At 41.4% G+C, this 21367-nt stretch overlaps 1 protein-coding gene and 1 non-coding gene across 12 annotated transcripts in view; one reads left to right on the top strand and one right to left on the bottom strand.

Annotated features, from left to right (window-relative positions):
* SEC22C (SEC22 homolog C, vesicle trafficking protein) overlaps positions 1-21367 on the top strand; it is a 33111-nt gene that overhangs the window by 4672 nt on the left and 7072 nt on the right. For 8 of the 11 annotated variants that reach the window (XR_003971614.1, XM_030328574.1, XM_030328580.1 and 5 more), the window contains exons 2-6: positions 10989-11197; positions 14853-15016; positions 16932-17111; positions 19695-19813; positions 21013-21078. Coding sequence is in view for 10 of the 11 variants with exons in the window: in XM_030328574.1 (XP_030184434.1) it covers positions 11016-11197; positions 14853-15016; positions 16932-17111; positions 19695-19813; positions 21013-21078 (711 nt within the window). In the remaining variant the exon portion in view is untranslated. Of the gene's footprint in view, positions 1-10105; positions 10510-10988; positions 11198-14852; positions 15017-16931; positions 17112-19694; positions 19814-21012; positions 21079-21367 lie in introns of those variants that run through there. The other 3 variants (XM_030328581.1, XM_030328577.1, XM_030328573.1) reach the window with 2 other exon arrangements.
* On the bottom strand, positions 4986-5091 carry LOC115524329. Its single transcript, XR_003972040.1, has one exon. It is a non-coding gene; the product is annotated as a U6 spliceosomal RNA (small nuclear RNA).

Below are 21367 nucleotides of genomic sequence, written 5' to 3'. Positions count from 1 at the left end.
GAATGTTACATGAAAGGATTCCTATGGTATGTGACCTTTTGAGGTTTGTTTTTTTTTTTTTTTCACTCAACACAGTGCTCTTGAGATCCATCCAAGTTGTTCTGAATTTCAGTAGTTCATTTCTTATTACTGCTGAGTAGTATTCTGTGGTATGAATGTAATGTTTTATTTAACCATTCAGTATTTGTAGAATTTTTGGTTGATTCCAGTTCTTGGCCATTACAAATAAAGCTGTTATGAACAATTGTACACAGGGTTTTGTGTGGATGCAAATTTTCATTTCTCTGGGATGAATGCCCAGGAGTGTGATTGATAGATCATATGTTAATTTCATGTTTAGTTTTGTTTTTTAAAGTTTATTTATTTTGAGAGAGAGAGAGGGAGAGAAGCACAAGCAAGGGGAGAGGCAGAGAGAGAGAGAGGAGAGAGAGAATCCCAAGCAGGCTCTATGCTGTCAGCGCAGAACTTGACATGGGGCTCAATCTCAAAACCTTGAGATCATGACCTGAGCTGAAATCAAGAATCAGATGCTTAACCGACTGAACCACCCAGGCGCCCTTGCATGTTTAATTTTAAGACACTGCCAAAAAAATAATAAAAGTAAAGGACACTGCCAAACTATTTTCCAGAGCGACTCTACCATTTTATAGTCTTACCAGTAATGTATGAGAGATCCACTTCCTCTGTGTGCCTTGACAGCATTCACTTTAAAAAAAATCTTAGGTGTTTTCACAGGTATAGAGCATTATCTTATTGTGATCTTAAGTTACTATCCCTGACTTGTTAGTGATGCTGAACATCTTTTCATGTGCTTATTTGCCATCTGTATATTCTTTTTGGTGAAATGTCTGTTCACGTACTTTGCCCATTTTCTAACTGGATTTTTTTTTTAATTTTTTTTTTTTTTAACGTTTATTTATTTTTTGAGACAGAGAGACAAAGCATGAACGGGGGAGGGTCAGAGAGAGGGAGACACAGAATCTGAAACAGGTTCCAGGCTCTGAGCTGTCAGCACAGAGCCCGACGCGGGGCTTGAACCCACGGACCGCGAGATCATGACCTGAGCCGAAGTCGGCCGCTTAACCGACTGAGCCACCCAGGCGCCCCTAACTGGATTTTTTTACTGTTGAGTTTTGAGAATTCTTTATAAATTCTAGATATACAGAGACCCTTATCAGATATGTGGTCTACAGATATTTTCTTCCAGTCGCTGGATTGTCCATGTTCTTTCTCCTTTTCACGTGGCATTTGCAGATCTAATGTTTCTAATTTGGTGAAATCCAATTTACTGATTTTTGTGGATTATGCTTTTGGTGTCATGTCTAAGAACTCATCCCCAAGTCCTGAAGATCTTCTCTTACATTTTCTTCCATTTTTGTAGTTTTACTTCTTAGATTTACATTTATGATCCATTTTGAATTGACTTTTATGTAAGGTGTGAGGTTTGGGTCAATCATTTTTTTTTCTATAGCTATCCATTGCTTTGGCACCAAATATTGAAAAAATTGTCCTCCCTCCATTGAATTGCTTTTGCACCATTGTTGAAAATAATTTAGCTGTACTGCTGTAGATCTATTTCTTTGTTCTCTCTTCTGTTCTATTGATCTGTGTGTCTGTTCCTCTGCCAATACCACACAATCTTGACTACCGTAGCTATATAATAAGTCTTGAAATGGAATGGCATGGTTCCTTCCACTTTATTCCTTTTCAAAGTTGTTTTAGCTATCTTAGTTTCTTTGCCTTCCCATATAAATTTTAGAATACTCTATCTTTACAAACTGTCATTCTGGTATATTACATGATACCCTTATGTCAGTTTGGTGGAGAATTAACATCTTTACTATGTTGAGTTATCCAATCTGTGAACATGATGTATTTTCTCATTTAAAACTTTTTTTTGACTTCTTTCAGCAGTGTTTTCTGGTTTTCAGCATAGAAGTCTGTACATGTAGGGGTGCCTGGGTGGCGCAGTCGGTTAAGCGTCCGACTTCAGCCAGGTCACGATCTCGCGGTCTGTGAGTTTGAGCCCCGTGTCGGGCTCTGGGCTGATGGCTCGGAGCCTGGAGCCTGTTTCCGATTCTGTGTCTCCCTCTCTCTCTGCCCCTCGCCCGTTCATGCTCTATCTCTCTCTGTCCCAAAAATAAATAATAAACGTTGAAAAAAAAATTAAAAAAAAAAAAGTCTGTACATGTATTGTTAGATTTTTTTTTTATTTTAATTTTTTTTTTAACGTTTTATTTATTTTTGAGACAGAGAGAGACAGAGCATGAACGGGGGAGGGGCAGAGAGAGGGGGAGACACAGAATGGAAGCAGGCTCCAGGCTCTGAGCCATCAGCCCAGAGCCTGACGCGGGGCTCGAACTCACGGAGCGCGAGATCGTGACCTGGCTGAAGTCGGACGCTTAACCGACTGCGCCACCCAGGCGCCCCTGTATTGTTAGATTTATAAGTATTTTATTTTAAAAATTATAGCTTTATTGGGATCTTTTTTTGGTGTGATTGTAAATGGTATTTTATTTTTAATTTCGGTTTCTATGTGTTCTTGCTAGTTTATAGAAGTACATTGATTTTTGTATGTTTATATTATGTCTTGCAACCTTGTTGAACTCAATAGTTCTAGAAGGTTTTTTTGGTGGGCTCCTCAGGATTTTTCATGTAGATGATTTTGTCATCTGCAAATAGGGGTAGTTTTGTTTCTTCCTTTCCTATCTTTATACCTTTTATTTCTGTTTCTTGCCTTGTTGCACTGAGTAGAACTTCCAGTAATGTGTTGAAAAATAGTTGTGAGAGCAGACATCCTTGTTCCTGATTTTAGAGAGAAAGCATTCAGTCTTTAACCATTAAGTATCATGTTAACTGTAGGCTTTTTGTAGATGCTCTTCCTCTAATTGACGAAGTTCACCTCTGGTCCTATTTTGCTGAAAGTTTTATCATGAAGCAGGGTTGAATTTTGTCAGACACCCTTTCTGTATTAATTGATATCATTTTTTTTGGCCTTTTAATATCATGGATTATAGTGGTTTATTTTACTATGTTAAGCCAGCCTTGCATCCTGGAATAAATCTCATTTGGTTATGATGTCTAATTCTTTTTATTATATTGCTGATTTCTAGTTAACTAATATTTTGTTAAGGATTTTCACATGTAAATTCATTAGTATTATTGGTCTACAGTTTTCTGGGTTTAATATCAGGGTAATACTAGTTTCATAAAATGAATTTGGAATTATTTCCTCCTCTTTTATTTTTTGGAAGAGATTGTGTGTAATTGGTGTTAATTCCTTTTTACATGTTTGGTAGTATCCTCCAGTGAAACCATCTGGACTTGGAGATTTCAGAGTTTTAAAATTACAAATGAAAATTTCTTAATAGGAAATTTAGTTATAAGATTGTTTAAATTACATGTTTTATATTGGGTTGAATTGTGGTAGTGTTTTTTGAGGAATTGACCATTTTACCTATATTGTCACATTTATGGGTGTAGAGTTGTTTATAGTATTCCATTGTTTATTTTTTTGATGTCCATAGTGTCTATAGTGATATTTCCTATCTGATTCTTGATATTAGTAATATGTCTCTTGTCTAGTTTTTTCTTTGTTGTTTTGGTAGAGATTTGTCAATGTTGTTGATCTTTTGAAAGAACTAAAATTTTATCTCATTGATTTCCTCTATTACTTTTCTGTTCCTAGTTTCATTGATTTCTATTATTTCCTTCCTCCTGCCTGCTTTGGGTTTTTTGTTTGTTTTCAGTTTGTTTTTGTTTTTTGTTCTTTTTCTAGTTTCTTGACATGTGAGCTTAAGTTATTATTTTGAGACCTTTCCTCTTTTTTAATGATAGCATTTGGTGCAGTAAATTTCCCTCTTAGCACTACTTTAGCTGTGTCTCACAAATTTTGATAGGTTTTCCTTTTTATTCAGTTCAGTGTATTTTTAAATTTCCTTTGAGACTTCCTTTTTGACTCATTGATTATTTAAAAGTGTGTTGTTTAATTTTTAAGTGTTTGGAGGTTTTTAGTGCCTCTCTTTGATTAATTTCTATTTTGATTACATTGTGGTCCCAGAACATACTCTGTGTGTATTTTTAAAATTTGTTGAGGTTTGTTTTATGACCCACGTCTATCTTGCCGTATGTTCTGTCAGTGCTTGAAAGGAACTCTGTTGTTGGATGGAGTGTTCTATAAATGTTGATTACCTACTTTTGTAGATAGTGATGTTAAGATCTCCTATATCTTTGCTGGTTTTCCATCAATTGTTAAGAGTGATGTTGAAGTTTTCAACTGTAATTTTGTGGATTTGTCTATTTCTCCTTTCACTTTATCAATTTTGCTTCACCTATTTTACACCCCTATTATTTAGTGCATATACATTTAGTTTTATGTCTTCTTGGTAGATGTATTCTTTTATCATTATGTAATGTTTTTCTCCATCGTTGGAAATTTTCTTTGCTTTGAAGTCTGCTTATGATATTAATATAACTTACTCTTTCTTTTGATTAATGTTTGCATGGTATATTTATTCATTTACTTTCAATATACCTATATTGCTTGTTTTTTTTTTTAAATTTTTTTTAACGTTTTATTTATTTTTGAGACAGGGAGACACAGAGCATGAACAGGGGAGAGTCAGAGAGAGGGAGACACAGAATCTTAAACAGGCTCCCGGCTCTGAGCTGTCAGCACAGAGCCCGACGCGGGGCTCGAACTCACGGACCAAGAGATCATGCATGACCTGAGCTGAAGTTGGCCGCTCAACCGACTGAGCCACCCAGGCGCCCCTATACCTATATTGTTATATTTGATGTGAATTTCTTGTAGAAAGTAAATAATTGGATCATGTGTTTTATCCACTTTATCAATTTCTGTCTTTAATTATGTATTTTGACCGTTTACATTTACTGTAATCATTGAGATGTTAGGGCTTAATATGGTCTTTTACTTTTTGTTTTCTGTTTATTCTGTTTTCTTTCTTCTTTCTTTCTTTATTTTTTTAAATATGGGACGCTTCACGAATTTGTGATATCCTTGCACAGTGGCTACACTAATCTTCTGTGTATCGTTCCAGTTTTTAGTATATGTGCTGCCAAAGTGAGCACTAAAATTCTGTTTTCTTTTTTCCTGCATTCCTGTGAATAATTCAGACATGTTTTAGAAGTCCATTTGTATTTACATATGGTGTTTTTTAATGTATCTCTTTGTATAGCTTTTTCAGTGGTTGCTCTAGTATACACCTGTGTACATATGCATACTTATCTATGCATGTATGTACATCTATGTTTGTGCATATTTATGATTTATCAGTTTCCTGCAGACAGGATTTTACCATTTCAAGTGAAGCATTGAAACTTTACCTGCCTTTACATCTCTGTGCCCGCCATTACTAATTGTCTTAAATATTTCCTCTAAATACATTGAGAGTATCAGAAATGTTCTAGTAACTGCTTCAGTCATCCAACATAACTTACAAAACTCATAACTTACAAAACTCATGAGAAGTATAGTCTATTGTATTTTCCCATGTTTTTATTCTCTTTGAGTTTGTTTTTGTTTCCCAAGTTTCCTTCTTTTATCATTTCCTGTTTGTTTAGAGAACTTCCTTTAGCCATTCTCTTAGAGCAGGTGTGCTGGCAACAAATTCTTTTAGTCTTCTTCATCTAAACATGTTTTAATTTTCCTTTCCTTTTTGAAGGATATTTTTGCTGAAAATACAGAATTCTGGGTTGGCAGTTCTTTTCTCTTAGCACTTTAAAAACGTGCTTCCTTTTGGCCTCCATGGTTTCTGTGAGAAATTTGCTGTCGTTTGAATTGTTTTCCCCCCTCTGTATTATTTTCTGCTGCTTTCAAGATTTTTTCTGTCTTTAGTTTTCTTAAGTTTGACTGTTGCTTTTGTTGGCATGGATTTCCTTAGGTTTATCCTTTCTGGGGTTTATTCTTTTTTTTAAACACATTTTTAAATGTTTTTATTTATTTTTTGAGAGAGAGACAAAGCACAAGTAGGGGAGGGTCAGAGAAAGGTACAGAATCCAGAGCAGGCTCCAGACTCTGAGCTGTCAGCACAGAGCCTGACGTGGGGCTCGAACCCATGAGCAGTGAGATCATGACCTGAGCCAAAGTCAGACACTCAACCAACTGAGCCACCCAGGTGCCCCTGGGATTTATTCTTTTTGAATCTGTTGCCTTATGTCTTTTGCCAAATTTGGGAAGTTTTCAGACATTTCTTTGAATACTTTTTCACTCCTACCCTCTTTCTCCTCTCCTTAGGACTCCAGTGACAGGTGTGTTAGATAATTTGTTATAGTCCCACAGTCCCTGAGGCTCTGTATAATATTTTTCAATCTAACTTCTCTCAGATTGTTTAAATTAAGTAATTTTTATGTTCTGTCTTCATGTTTACTGATTCGATTCCTTCTTCTGTCCCCTCCATTTTGCTGTTGAGCTCATCTATTGAGTTTTTTACTTCAGTTATTGTATTTTTTTACATTCTAAAACTTCCCTTTGGTGTTTTATACCTTCTATTATTTTGCTGAGACTTTTAATTCTTCATTTGTTTCAAGTGTGTTTATATTGCTCATTGAGGCATTTTATGATGGTTTATTTTATTTTTTTATTAAAAATTAAAAAAAATTTTTTTTAATGTTTATTTTTGAGACAGAGAGAGACAGAGCCTGAGTGGGGAAGGGGCAGAGAGAGAAGGAGACACAGAATCTGAGGCAGGTTCCAGGCTCTGAACTGTCAGTACAGAGCCTGATGTGGGGCTTGAACTCACGAACCCTGAATTCATGACCTGAGCCAAAGTCGGACACTTAACTGACTGAGCCACCCAGGCACCCCTATGATGGTTACTTTAAAAGTTTATCGTCTTGATGTTGGCATCAGTTGATGGTCTCTTCTTACTCAATTTCAGATTTTCCTGGTTCGTTGTATGACCAGTGATTTTTTTTTTTATTAAAACCTGGACATTTGGGGTGTTATGAGACTCTGGATCTTATTTAGATCTGTTTTAGTTGGCCTTTGTTGACACTGTGTTAGCAGGGGTGGTGGAGGTACTATCTCATTACTTCCAGGTGGGAGTAAAAGTTCAGGTTTCCCCACTGGGCCTCTTTTGGGTCCCTGAAGAGAAGGGGATTTCTGTTTCCTTAATGATACAATGGGAGAGGCTGGCTCTTTGCTGCCTGTAGCTCCCTACCTGATCTCTGACACTCCAGCAGTGTGGAGAGTTGGTGGGGACACCTCATTACTGCCAAGCAAAAATAGAAGTCTGGGCTCTTATTTCAGCCTTTGTTGTGGGTATATGATGGCTGCAGTTTTTCTGTGGTGTTTGACTGGAGTAGAATGTTTTTGTCTAAACCTTTACTGTTTTGCTAGGCTGTGCGCACCTTTCCTGGTTCTTAGGCTGGAGAGACCAGGCTCTTTTTCATTGTTGGGCTTTTTTTTTTTCTTTTTTCCTGCCTGCACTCATTGGCATTTCTGGGTTGCCGGTTTCTCCAGCACCAGGACTAGGAATATCTGAGGCAAAAAGAAAATTGAGCAAACTCCTAACTGTGCCATTCCTCAGGTTCCAAAGTCCCTAGCCAGTCTGCTTTCCTGTCCCCACCTTTCAGATGTTTATTTGTGTTTATGTTGTATATAGTGTCCATATTTTTTATACCACTATTAGTGGGAGTAGGAAAAAAGCCCTTCAACTCTACCTTTTCAGAAGCAAAAGCCTCAGTTCATTCTTTTTTGAGCAGTGGTCAGATCTCTTATGCAAGTACAGATCATCTCATCATAGTTCATAATCTGAATTTGCAAACATCAGCTCCCTACAGTATGCAAAGCTCTTACCAAGCGCTGTGAGGACACAAAGATGAGTCTCTCCCTATTTGTATTAATTTTTTTTTTCATTTTTTAGAATACAAAGTACATTTTCAAAAAGGGGAAAACAATGTTGTCTCTGTTCTTAGACTCTAACACAGCAGTGTGTAAAATCCCTCCACCTCTCAGGCAGCTGTCGTCCTGTATGTTTACACACTCATATGTATACACAAACACAAGTAACACTTAATATCCCAGTATCCCCTTCATTTAAGCATCAGAAAAAATTTTAAATATCTTAAATATATGTGGGTTTCACTAGTTTCCAGTACTAGTAACTTGGGAGAACTGACCAACAGTTTTATTTATTTTGAATGCTATTGTTTGGTCACCAAAAGGATCAAGTGGGTCAAGTAGAGAATCTAAAGTGACAGTTGTGTCCTTTAGAGAGTGGTAGAACTCGTTCTTAGATTACTATCACTTGTAAAAGTTCATTGTTTTCTTTTATTGGTTTAACACGATACCTGGCACATGGCAGATGCTCCATAAAAACAGCACTAGAGAGGCTATTTGGGGGTTGACAGTTGGAATACATGTATATTGCTTTTCCTTTAAAGAGCAGAGAATTTACTCAGCCCCCTAAGCAGTGTCTTTCTTATTTTGCCTTGGGGCATTTCTGTCCAGTCTCTGACTCTCTCGGTATCTCATTAATTCATTGTCTTTCTCGCGGTCTCTCTTTTTTAGGTGTGGTGTGTGTGGGGGGGGGGGTGGGGCTCAGTGTCTATATTGTTCTTTCTTATCTAGTAGTGTTTTTAGAAACATCTTCATTACAAGTATTCTTTTTTTTTTTTTTTTTTAAGAGAGAGAGTGCTTGCGCGTGAGTGCACACCAGCAGGGGAGGGGGCAGAAGGAGAGGATGAGAGAATCTTAAGCAGGCTCCGTGCCCAGCACAGAGCCCATCTCAGAGCCCTTCTTGGGGGCTTGATCTCCCAACCATGAGATCATGACCTGAGCCAAAATCGAGAATTGGATGCTTAATTTACTGAGCCACCCAGACACCCCTTAATTACAAGTATTCTTAAACACTCCTCTACGTGCATTGCAGAATAGTTACAACTTGCATGCACTGAAATAACACTGTTCTCAAGGTAGCAAGCAAGTTGTCGTTCTTGTTTTGCTCCTAAGGCCTAGTCTCAAGTTGATCTTATAGTCTTCCCCTGTCTCTATCAGGGCTTTGTGCCTGTAAGTCTTTAAAAATTTATTTCTAGGGGCACCTGGGTGGCTCAGTCGGTTAAGCGTCCGACTTCGGCTCAGGTCATGATCTCGCGGTCCCTGAGTTCGAGCCCCACGTGGGGCTCTGTGCTGACAGCTTAGAGCCTGGAGCCTGCTTCGGCTTCTGTGCCTCCCTCTCTCCTGCCCCTCCCCTGCTCATGCTCTGTCTCTCTCTGTCTCAAAAATAAACATTAAAAAAAATTATTTCTAAATTAAATATTTCAAGCATTCATGAAAGTATAAGAAGGTCATGAGATTAGCCGCAACACACCCAATCCCTGATGACCTCTTTGGTACCAGAGACCTCAGCGTTGGCCAAGCAGCTGGGGTGTGGCCCACATGGCCTTCTGGCAGTTGGCAGGGCCTGCCACTGGCGCTGGGAACGTAGCAATTTTGTGTGTGGAGGTATTTTTCCTGGGGCTTTTCACATGTTTACTCTTGAATGGAAAGTGTGGGGAGATGGGACAAACGGACTTTGTAGGATCTGTTGGCTAGTAGACCAAGTTTTCTTTTGGCTTTCTCTTGTTTTTATACCACTGCAGTCTCTTCATGGGTAAAATGGGAAGAATTATTCATTTATGCATTCCAGATAGGGTGTTTATTCTTAGAACCGACACTTAGGTAATGGAAATGAAAAATTCGTAAAATAGAGAACAAGGAGATAGGGTCTCTGAGAATTTGGAGGAGGTGGAAGACTTCCAGCCAGACAAGCCTGGGAAGGGGTCATGGAAAGGGTGGCTGCGGATTTGGATATGGGGAGATCAGAGGAGGAACAGACAGAGGAAAAGAATCCGTAGAGGCACAGAGGTGAAGAGAGTAGTGTGCATCATGGGGGTTCCCCTTTCCTACTGCTCGTAGGAGTTGAGAGGCCAAATAAGGTGACGTATTTGGAGTTCTTTGAAAGAAAAGCCCACCAATGTGTGTACCTATTACCATCCTATCAAGTAGAGGACCTCACGAACAAAATCTGTGAAACGGGATGTGTGGGTGCATGGAAAGACCCATTAAAGCTACGCTGGCCACCTCACTAACCCCTGGTTGCGGGCTGCCACGGCCTACGTGTGTAGGTTATGGCCTGTGCAAGCACCTGCAGAGTTAGCAGATGGGGCCAAAACCCAGCCAGGCTCTGCCAGGCTCTCTTTTCACCCTGAGAAGCGTTCTGGTCTGATTTGCCAAAGGCACCACGAGGGCTCAAGATCTGATTCCTTTTGTTGCTTAATAGTGCCCACATTTCATGGCCAAATATTGAGTAACTTACTGTAGTATAATTTGCTAAATGACTTCCTTTAGCCATCTGTAGGGACTCAGTCATCATTTCAAAGACTGGCTTGGGATCAAACACTTGGAGAAATTCAGGAGGACATGCTATACTCCCTCGGTTCCATTTTTACCTTCTGTTCTCCTTGCCACCAACTTCAGGTTGGATGCTCAGAATCCCTCTACTGCAGGTGAGGATAAGACAACAAAACTGCTCAGCACCTACCTGCCTGGGTGACCTGAAACGCATAGGTCACTGGGCCCCATCCCTGCTGCTTCAGTGTCGGGTGTTTCCTGTCCCTTCGGGCCGTCTTGCTACCTGTGTCCTACGACCCACTGTCATTGCTGCTGCTCCTTAGCCTTTCTGGCACTGCTTCCTTGCTTCTCCATTCCTTTCTCCCTCATCCTAGTTGGTAGACTTCTGGAAAGGGAGAGATTCATTAGAGAGAAGGGAAAGGAGGATTATAAGTGAAGAAGAGACAGGAAGGAAAATGAAGGGATGAAGACAGGCCGTGACCTAGCAGTAGAGGCCAGGGAAGTAATAATAAAGGCAACATTTGCAGTTACAGTGGGGTGAGGGTGAAACAGCCAGAAAGGACGTTTCAAGGGCAGGGGGCGTCTCTCTTACCATCGTCTGCCTTCAGTAACAAGGTGCCCTTGCTTTCCTCAGGTGTCCTCATGACTTCCCCTGCAGACCATGTCTATGATCCTTTTTGCCTGTGTGGTGAGGGTGAGGGATGGACTGCCCCTCTCGGCTTCCACTGACTTTTACCACACCCAGGATTTTCTGGAATGCAGGAGACGGCTCAAGACTTTAGCCTTGCGACTGACCCAGTACCCAGGTCGAGGTTCTGCAGAAGGACGTGACTTCAGTATACAGTAAGCAAGCATGCTCACTCTTCCACAACATCCGCAAACTTGGGTTTACTTTTAACCATACGTTGGGGTAACATGAGGCCGATCACACTGTGTGTTAAGAGTAGGTCTGCCGTCAGACAGCAGTCTGAGGTTGTGTGCATTTACAGCCATCGGATCAAGGGGGTGTGCTGTTCCCACTCTTGCCCTTCTGCTGGTGGGGTTGCTCTTGAGTGTCGGGAGACCTGGGTTCAATCAGTTTTCATGTCTGTAGTTTGGTAGTTTATTCTGCATTAGATGGAGGGGTGGAAACACTGAGGAAGGGGGAGAAGTCTAGGGTATAATGTCAGGGAGGGAAAAGGATGAGAGTAGGAAAGCCGAGAAAATAAAAGACTTCTAATTCTTGCCTTTAGTTTTTTACTTTTTAAATTTTTCGCCTGTTTGGTTTTTAAATTTAAATTAAAAATTTTTTTATTATGTAATGGAGCAGGGGAGTGAATAATGAGCACAGGTAGGTCCCTTTTCCGAGGGAACTTAAAGGCTAAGGAGGGAACAAGAGAAATACCTAACTGAATATAATACAGTAGGGAAAGTGCTCCAGTGGAAGCATTTTCTAGTAAGAATGGCTAGTATTGTTGAGTGGTTTCTATATGTCAGGCATTGTTCTAAGTGCTTTATTGGCCTGTGAGGTGGGTGACAGTATCATACGTGTTTTACAGAGGAGGAAACAGGTTCAGTGACTTAGCTGAGGTTGTCCTGTTAGTAAGTGGTAGGGCCCAGATTTGAATACAGGCAGCTGGGCCCCAAGGGCTGCTCCTCATGTGTTCTGTCATTTCTTACTCTAGCACTAAGATGCATGCACGAAGCCATTCTACAGGAGGGCGCAGGGGTTGGCAGATTTTGAAGTATCACAACGGCTTGTCATAGATTTTATGTCATTGTTTTCCATTATTTGGGCCCTCATTTGCCAAGTTCCTCCTGCTCCCTTTGAACACTAAATTTTTAGTTGACCTGATAAGGTAGGGTGCTTTTAGGGGAATTCAGCCTCAGAATCCGAAAAACAAAAGGAAAAGGCCAGGCTTGACTTGGGGCTTGCTGGTGTCGTTGGGCAAGAGGGGCCTGCCTGAAGGGGGCGCCAGGTAGCAAACACATGCGGCTGTTACCCCGTGGTGTGGGCTCTGGGGGCTCAGGAGCCAAAGCTGAGCTGCCTCTGTCCGCATTTGTGCCTCCTTTCTCTGGGTGCCCAAAACCACTGTCCTTCATGTCCCTCCCTCATTACGCTCTGATTCTCTAACACCTTATGGGATCTTGGTGCCACGCCTCAAACCTTTCTCTGTTAAGAAAACATCTTTGGCATCAAATGAAATTATGGGTGCTTCAGTCATTTTTTGAAAACTAGAATATAAAACGTTCTCATTTGTATTTTGAATTAAATATTCACCATTGTTTTCACAGGTGAACCTGAAGTTTGTGTTTTTTTGTTTTTGTTTTTTTTTGTACAGGTGGGCAGTACTATAGCTTATTTTATAGTTAAGGAGTTGAGTTATGTTCCTACGGTTACCATAACAAGTTAAAACAACAGAAATTTATTCTCCCACAGTTCTGGAGCCCAGAAGTCTAGAATCGCGGTGTCTGCAGGGCAGTGCTGTCTTGGAGGTTCTAAGGAAGACTCCTTCCCATGCCTCTCTACTACCTTCTAGTGGTTGCTGGCAGTCTTTGTCATTCCATGTCTTTTAGAAGAGTTACTCCAATCTCTGCCTTCTTGGTGACATGGCCTTCTTCCTCTCGGTCTCTAAAACCAAATTTCACACCGGTCGTTGGATGGAGGCCTACCCTAATCCATTATAATCTCATTTCATCTTAATTGTATCTGCAAAGACTGTTTCCACATAAGGTCATGTTCACGGGTACTGGGAGTTAGGACTTGGGCCTATTTTTTGGGAGATACAAGTCAGCCCACAAATAGGGGCTTCTGGAAAATTCCTTGTATAAGGAGCAGGTTGTCTTTTTTTTTTTAATTGACAAAAGTTTTTATATAGAGACTTGCAATTATGAAAAGATGATAGAAGAATATAACTGTAAAACTCTTTTCCAGAAACATTCTGAAATGTGAGTAAATGTATATGAGAAATTATTTTAAATGTGTAGCTGAGCTTAAAATAAAGAATTCCCAAGGTGCCAGAAATGATGGGGAACAGAGTATCAGGGTGTGGTAAGTGTGTGAGCTGACATTGAGGCTCTTGGGTAATAAGTCAGTCATGGTATACTCAGGGCTTGAGTTTCAGTACCCATTAAGGGAGAGGCCTTTGGGCTTGAGGTGTTGTGAGAAGACCCATGAATGAAGAAGGGATTCTTGTGAGGCCACACACAGCCCAGGTGGAATGACAATAGGTGAGAAATAGCCACCCACCAGTACAGGGTAGCTCATCTCTACCTGGCTTTGAATGGGAAGGAAACACAAAATCTCATCTAAGAAATTGAAACCCAGCTTCTGTGCCTCCTGTAGGATTGGAGTTTGAGTTTATACTCTCCATGGTCTAGGAATTCCTAAACAAGGTTCAGCTCTCAGTTTTGGTTCCAGACTGATGACACTCCTGGAGTAGCTGGCCAGAGCAAATGGAAAACCACTCTGGAAGGGACGATACCACCAATGCTGCACATAAAACCACTCTGGAAGAAGTGTGCCACAACTCAGTGCTCGAGAGATTCTTAAAGAAGGACAAAAAAAAAAAAAAGAAAAAAGCTCCACACTGGTCCCCTCTCACCAAAAGTTACAGGACAGCAGAGGAGACACTCTACAATGAGTGTGAGTCAGTAGACACCACAGACAGGAGAACTCGAGTCCCCAGAACTTCAAATGGTAGCATGACATTCTGAAAAGTGGTAGAAAAAGGAGAGAACCCTGCATTTATTTTATGAAACCAGAATCACCCTAATACCACAACCAGATAAAGATAGTGCAGGAAAGGAAAATTACAGGCCAATATTACTTTGCATAGACACAAAAATCCTAAATATAACATTAGCAAACTATATCCAGTAAGTTGTGTGTATGTGCATATGTACAAACTCATAACCTCTTGGCTTTATTTCAGGATGGCAGGATGATTTAACATTAGAAAGCTATTGATGTGGATTAAAGAAAAAAAATATTTTCTCAATAGATGCAGAGAAGTCTGAGGCTACTTCTCCCTCATGAAGCGTGCATCCTTCGTGCACAAATTAGTAGGAGTGATTTCACATTGTCAGTGGCAAATAACTGCTCTCTATTTCAATTTTTTTTTTTTACATTTATTTATTTTTGAGAGACAGAGAGAGCACAAGTGGGGAGGGGCAGAGAGAGAAGGGGACAGAATCTGAAGCAGGCTGCAGGCTCTGAGCTGTCAGCACAGAGCCTGACACAGGGCTCGAACTCAAAAACCGTGAGATCATGACCTGAGCCGAAGTTGGACGCTCAACCAACTGAGCCACCCAGGTGCCCCAACTGCTCTCTATTTTAGAGGAAGGACAAGAGAGTCCCAGGGAGGTCCAGCTGAAGGGACTGTATGCATGCAGCAAACAGCTCCAGGGCTGTTCAAGGCCAAGGAAGAGCAGGGCAGAAGCATCGTTGTGTCTGAATATGGGATGGGAATACAGGGGTCTGTTCCCCAGTAATGGAGATACTGCCCTTTTGTTTCAGTTTCTCTTCGCTGGGGGATGTGGCTTGCATGGCTATCTGCTCCCGCCAGTGTCCAGCGGCCATGGCCTTCTGCTTCCTGGAGACCGTGTGGTGGGAATTCACAGCTTCCTATGACACCACCTGTATTGGCCTAGCCTCCAGGCCATACGCCTTTCTTGAATTTGGTTTGTAACCCTCTTTCTTATTTACTGTTCTCTCACGGCATCGTATGTGTAGAATTAATGGTTTAGATTTGGCTTTGACCATCAGGGAAAACCACTGCAGGGGCTATAACATGTCACTGGAGATCAGTTTTGTACCAAGAGATTTCAGTGAAGGAGCGGCCTGGAGAGCTTCAAGGTTTACCGCTGGCTCTTCATCTCTTCAGAGCCTGAGGCAGGTTGGGGAGTGGTGAAACTTGTATCGATTATTCACCACAGCCCTCTGGGACAGGGGTCAGCAAAGTGGCCCAAGGGCCAGCTGCCCCCGCCTCTTTTTTTCTTGTAAATACAGTGGAACCCAGCTACGTTCATTCTTTTCATGGGTCGCCTGTGGCTGCTTTTGCCCTTACCCAGCAGAGTTGAGTGGATGTGACAGAGACCATATGGGGCCTAGAAGCCTCAAATATTTGCTACCTGGCAGCTTAAGAAAATTTGCTAACCCCTGCTCTAGAGCAGTGCTACTCAACAGGTGGTATGGGAATTTGTTCTATCATGAGGGAGGTACAGAAAGTGAGAATAAGTGTCCAGAAACTCGTATGGTGATTTGACATTCCTGCGGTATTTTTTATTGCATTTTATCAAAGAATCAGTCTGTAACCATTTGGAAATAAGAAAAACTGCCCCTTTATTCAAAGGTCTGAGAAATACTGCCCTGGAAGAGGATTGTTTTCTCTTAGGCATTGTCAGAGAGGCTTGTAGAGGCTCGGAGGCTTTGGAACACAGCATGGTAGCTGTAGCCTATGCTCTCTTTTCCTCAGGTGTGAGTCAAGTCATTCTAAGCTCTTGGGAGAACAGGAGTAGAGGTGGGAGTGGGGGGCATCCTGTGCCTGTATGTAAACTAGCTGCTGTCTCTGTGATGCCCTTGAATGAGGGGCTGGCAGCAGTCGGTACTAAGGGTCAGGTGCACAGGCGTGTTGGCACGTGTGCTTCCTGGCTGTACTGCCGTAGCCCTCGCACTCCCTCACGTGGTCCACTGGCTGGTGCATTTTGTTGTCACCCAAAGGTGCTGGCAAGCTCCCTGGTACGCAGGCCTCTGCCAGGCAGACCTGTGATGTAGACAGAGTTCTCCCCGGTTCTCCCTGTGAGGCCTCGTCCACCGCTGCTCTCAACCCCACTTCTTCCTACAAAGAGGGCACGCTGGCCCCAGGCAGACCACAGCTGTGGCGGTTGATATGCAGTGTGGACCGTGTTCTGCTCCCCGCTGCTCTGCATGTGCCTTCCTTCTAAAGTGGTGTGCTTGATCACACAGCAGACCCTGTCCCGGCATCGTGTTTGCTCATCACTGAGTGAGAGTAGAATATAATGGTGGATACTAGATACCGGCATTGTGCGTGATTTTGCTTTGCCAATATGTACGAAACTCCAAGTGCTTATTAAAACTTGGTAATCGATTAATACTAAGGCAAACAAAGCAATTAAAACCGATATCTTTGAAGTATGTGATTTTAGTTTGCACAAAATACTCACATTTATTTGTAAGTTTTTTCTCCCGTACCTTTTTTGAGGTAATTCATTCAAGAATAACTGTCTCCCCTTTCTGTTAAGCTTTGCATCATTCTGTGAACAGCCCAGGATTGTACTATCAGCAGTGGCTGAGTAAGACTCCAGCCCCTATCCCTTGACTCCCTCATCACTGAGGTTCCGGGAAGCATTGTTGCCTTCTCTGTGGACAATCGCATTTTAAGTATTATGCACTGAAGAGATTGATGAGAGCAGTAATGACACCCAGTGAACATCTGACCTTTAGGTGTATCCAGACACTCCCAGAATCTGGCTGACTTACTAGCTTGCTCAGAAAGGTGAACTTCATTTTGCACATATTGTTCTGTAATATCCATCCTGACGCAACTGCTCAACTTGGGTTGCTCTCTTTTTGCAGATAGCATCATTCAGAAAGTGAAGTGGCATTTTAACTGTGTAAGTTCCGCTCAGATGGAGAGCAGCTTAGAAAAAATTCAGGAGGAGCTTGACTTCCAACCTCCAGTGGTTCTCACTGTGGAGGACACAGATATAGCGAATGGGATAATGAACGGTCACACACAGATACACTTGGAGCCTGGTAAGTGGTTTGCTCTTCTCCGATGTTGGTGAAGATGAGGTGACATTAGGTATTTCAAACACAATTGGCTTTTTTTTTTTTTTTTAAACCAGGGAGTTGTTTTTTAGGGGATGGGTGTCTGGAAAATATGTCTGGAAAATATGGACTGACCTGTTTCCAGGTGACTGTTAACAAAAAACCTGTCACCATAGTGAGTCGTTCTGGGGAGGGGGCGGTGCAACTCTTGATGAAATTCAGAAGAGTGACTTGTTTTCTCAACCAGGGTGAAGTCTACCCGTTTAAATGTAAAGGGAAGTCATTCGGTTTTGCTGGAAGTCACTTACTAAAGTGTACAGATTTGTCTGTTCTCTTTCTCTCTTTTTTCTTTTGACAATGAATCCTTATCTCATCTTATCACTTAGTGAAAACATTGCAAATCTCCGCTGAGAAACCATGCCCTCCTTGACCTGGGAGGGAAGGGCCTTGGGGATGAGGGTGGGCAGGGCCAGAGCCAGGGCTTTGAATGTTCTCAGTTTGCTTCCCCGTGAGCCCTGTGGATTTCTGAGCTGGGTGCCCTGGCACTCTGTGACTTAGTCCGCCGTTAACACCACTAGCCACTCAATGCCTAGCATGTAACAAAGCATGATTTTTTTTTTTATTCCTTGTTTATGATTACACACACAAACTAATTTTTAATTAAAGTAGAGTTTATCTTCCAACCATTCTGTAATGGGCTAAGAGCACATAACAAAGCATGATTTTTTTTTTTTTTATTCCTTGTTTATGATTACACACACAAACTAATTTTTAATTAAAGTAGAATTTATCTTCTAACCATTCTGTAATGGTCTAAGAGCACATAACAAAGCATGATTTTTTTTTTATTCCTTGTTTATGATTACACACACAAACCAAGTTTCAATTAAAGTAGAATTTATCTTCTAACCATTCTGTAATGGTCTAAGAGCTGAATCCTTCTTTGAAAGATAGAGTTGTCTACACTATAACAGTCTAATTATTTTGTTTTAACAGTTTTTATACTAAACTCACTGCTTGAATTTTAAAAGTGGTGTATTAAAAATGTTCACATCTTGGGGGGCACCTAGGTGGCTCAGTCGGTTAAGCGTCCGACAGCTCAGGTCATGATCTCACGGTTTGTGTATCTGAATCCCGTATAGGGCTCTGTGCTGACAGTTTGGAGCCTAGAGCCTGCTTCAGATTCTATGTCTCCCTCTCTCTCTGCCCTGACCCCACTCGTGCTCTGTCTCTCTGTCTCTGTCTCTCTCTCTCAAAAATAAACATTAAAAAAAATTTTTTTTCCTTAATGTTCACCTTTTTGGCTTAACTTTGTGTTTTGATTTAATCTATTTAAATTTAAACCAAATACATTCCTGGATTGGCTTTTATGCCAATCAGTAACGTGTAATTTATGCTAGGAATGAACTTAACTTTCGTAGAAGGTAATTGAGCCGCAAGCTTTTTCTTTTGCCATATATAAAAATGGGGTGGCTCTGTAATGTATTTTGTTTTTCAACCACTTAGACAAGAGGAGTAAAATCCAGAAAACATCAACTTGCTTATCTTTCTAGGACATTTTACTGTGGTTTGACCCACCCTATTGTCCTGAGGCTAGAATCTTTACAGGTAGCATGTTCTGTTCTAACAGGAGCTTTGGAAGCTCAGTGGAAACTCTAACACACTAACACTAGGCATCCCTTGGGTTGTGGCTAGATACTTGTGTGTGTGCATGTGTGTGCGCATGTGTGTGTATGTGGGAAATGTAAGGACCAGAAGGGATGATTTAAAAGATCATACTAAGAGAATGGGGCAGGGTGTCACCCTTTAATAGTGTGAACCAGAATCGGTCTTGGTAGTTAACTCTGAGGAGAGAATGATCATTTGGTGTAGAGTTCCAGAAACAGATTGTGGCTCAAATAATCAGTGTTTTTACCTCCTCTTCCCAATTATTTTAGAATTTAAAAAACTGCATTTGCTGCACATTGCCCCGGAAGCCCACGAGTCCCTGAATACTGTCCTTGTTTAGAAGCTGAGAGTTGATAGAAATGCTGTCAGTTTGACAATCAATTTACAAATAAAGCCATAAATTGCTTTACATCAGGTTTTCTCAGCCTAAGCCATACTGACATTTTGTACTGGATAATTTTTTGTTGTGAGGAGCTGTCTTGTACATTGCAGGATGCTTAGACGCATTCGTGGCCCACTAGATGCCAGTAATACCCTGTTTGCTGTTTTGACAACCCCAAATATCTCTAGGCATTGCCAGTTGCCCACTGAGGGGCTAATCGCCCCTCTCTGAGAACCACTGCTTTAAGTAGAAAGAAAATCAGGCCTTGAAAAACCTGTGCTTAACTCAGAGACAGTCTTCATGCCGAAAGAAACTCACTTCAGATTCCCAGATCCATTCTGTCCTCCATTTCTTGCCTTTTTGCCGTCTAACAGCAGCTGCTTTTAATTAATATGTTTGTTATTCTGTGTTTAACATAATGAGCCTATCATTAGTGGAGGTCTAGTTAATGTCTTTGTTTATTTTTCTTTCATATAGAAATTATTTTCACTAGACACTTATTTTTTTTAATTGTGAAGCCCCTAATTTCCGAATGGAGCCAGTGACAGCCCTGGGTGTCCTTTCGCTCATTCTCAACATCATGTGTGCTGCTCTGAACCTCATCCGTGGGATTCACCTCGCAGAACATTCTCTACAGGTAACCCTTGTTTTTATAGTTTAAATTGAAGGACCTATGATGGCAGAAACTGATGGGGGAGATGCTTTATTCGTAAGGTTATTACGTACAAAGGTTTTAACAATTGTTTAATTAAAATACAATTTTTTATTTTAAAGTTTATTCTTTATAGTAAATTGAACAAATATAAAACTTGCTCTTTTGTGTCTGTTGTCCCAAGAAGCCAAAGGGGCCTGTCAGGGGGAATTGGTGAGAAATAGTTTGGTACAGGGACATCCTTGGGCCCCAGGAGTCACCCCAGGGTCCTGATTGCTCGTCAGGAGCGAATCTGATTCTCAGCCTCTGAGGTTCAGGCTGTTTCTGCCTGTTAAAAAGTTGCTCCTAGTCTGATTTATATCAAGCAAGATGCCACTTCCCTATGTCTTTGTCAGAACTGTATCATTAGGCAGTTGGTTTGCCAGGCTGCTTAAATCAAAGCAACTTTCTATGTCAGGGCTCTTAAAATATTTTTTTAAATTTTGAAGTATTTAAAACACTTTGAAAAAGCATAGAATCACTGTAGGCATAAACGGATAGATACCTCATTTAAAAATAGAGCCATCGTGCCCACACCATCACTGCGGTAGCTAAAGGCTGAAGCATGGCTGGTGTTGCTCTCAGGAGACTAATGTAGACTGACCTGTGTGGAGAGTGGCAGCAGGCCTGTGTGTAAGAGTGGTGACCGCCTGTTACTGCGTCCTGTCTTTGGCTGATGGGTGCTGTTTCCTACTCTTATTTTTTATGATTATCCATGCCCAGACACTTACCAAGCGTCTGTACGCACTAGAACAGTTACATGGCCGACAAGACAGTTAAGATGGGGCACAAAGTAGAGTGTGGTGACATCACTAAGGAGGTGGCAGTACCTGAAGAATGCAGAATTAGGGAAAGCTTAGTGCTGACAAATGAGTGGATTTTGAGAGGCAGTAGTGTTGGGGGGCATTCCAGCCTGGGGGTTTCGTACAGATGCTCGGGGACAGGAGGGCACATGGTGGTGTCCAGGCTGTTGGAAACAGTTGCATGTCAACCCCGGTTCTGGTATAGAAACAGGGTGCTCTGTCCCAGTCAGGGATTTTGCTTTATCAACCAAACCAGACCCAATGAGGTGTGAAGAGCTTCATGTCATCGTTTTTCCTTTCATCGGAATATTCCTTTTCTCCTGTTTCTTACATTTGTTTTAGGTTGCCCACGAGGAAATCGGAACTATTCTGGCTTTTCTTATTCCTTTTGTAGCCTGTATTTTCCAGGTGGGTGAAACATTGATATTTTGAGTGGGTTGAACCCGTGACCTTATTTTGTTCTTCTGTTGGGACCGTCAGCTTATTTCTAGATGTGATTTTCTCCCACCAAGGCCTGTCACGGAATACCAGGCCCTTAGTGGAACCACGCTAGGCCCATCCTGTCCAGTCCTCTCGTTTTACAAAGGAACAGCATTGGACTCAAAGGGAAAGCCATTTGCCCTAGGCCGCAGAGCCTTTCACAACGGCTGAACAGAAGCCAGGAATTTTGGGACTCACATTTCAAGAAGGGAAAGTT

The sequence above is a fragment of the Lynx canadensis genome, chromosome C2 (genome assembly GCF_007474595.2).
Source record: "Lynx canadensis isolate LIC74 chromosome C2, mLynCan4.pri.v2, whole genome shotgun sequence".
Classification (NCBI taxonomy): domain Eukaryota; kingdom Metazoa; phylum Chordata; class Mammalia; order Carnivora; family Felidae; genus Lynx; species Lynx canadensis.
This window is presented reverse-complemented; position numbering and strand designations above follow the sequence as displayed.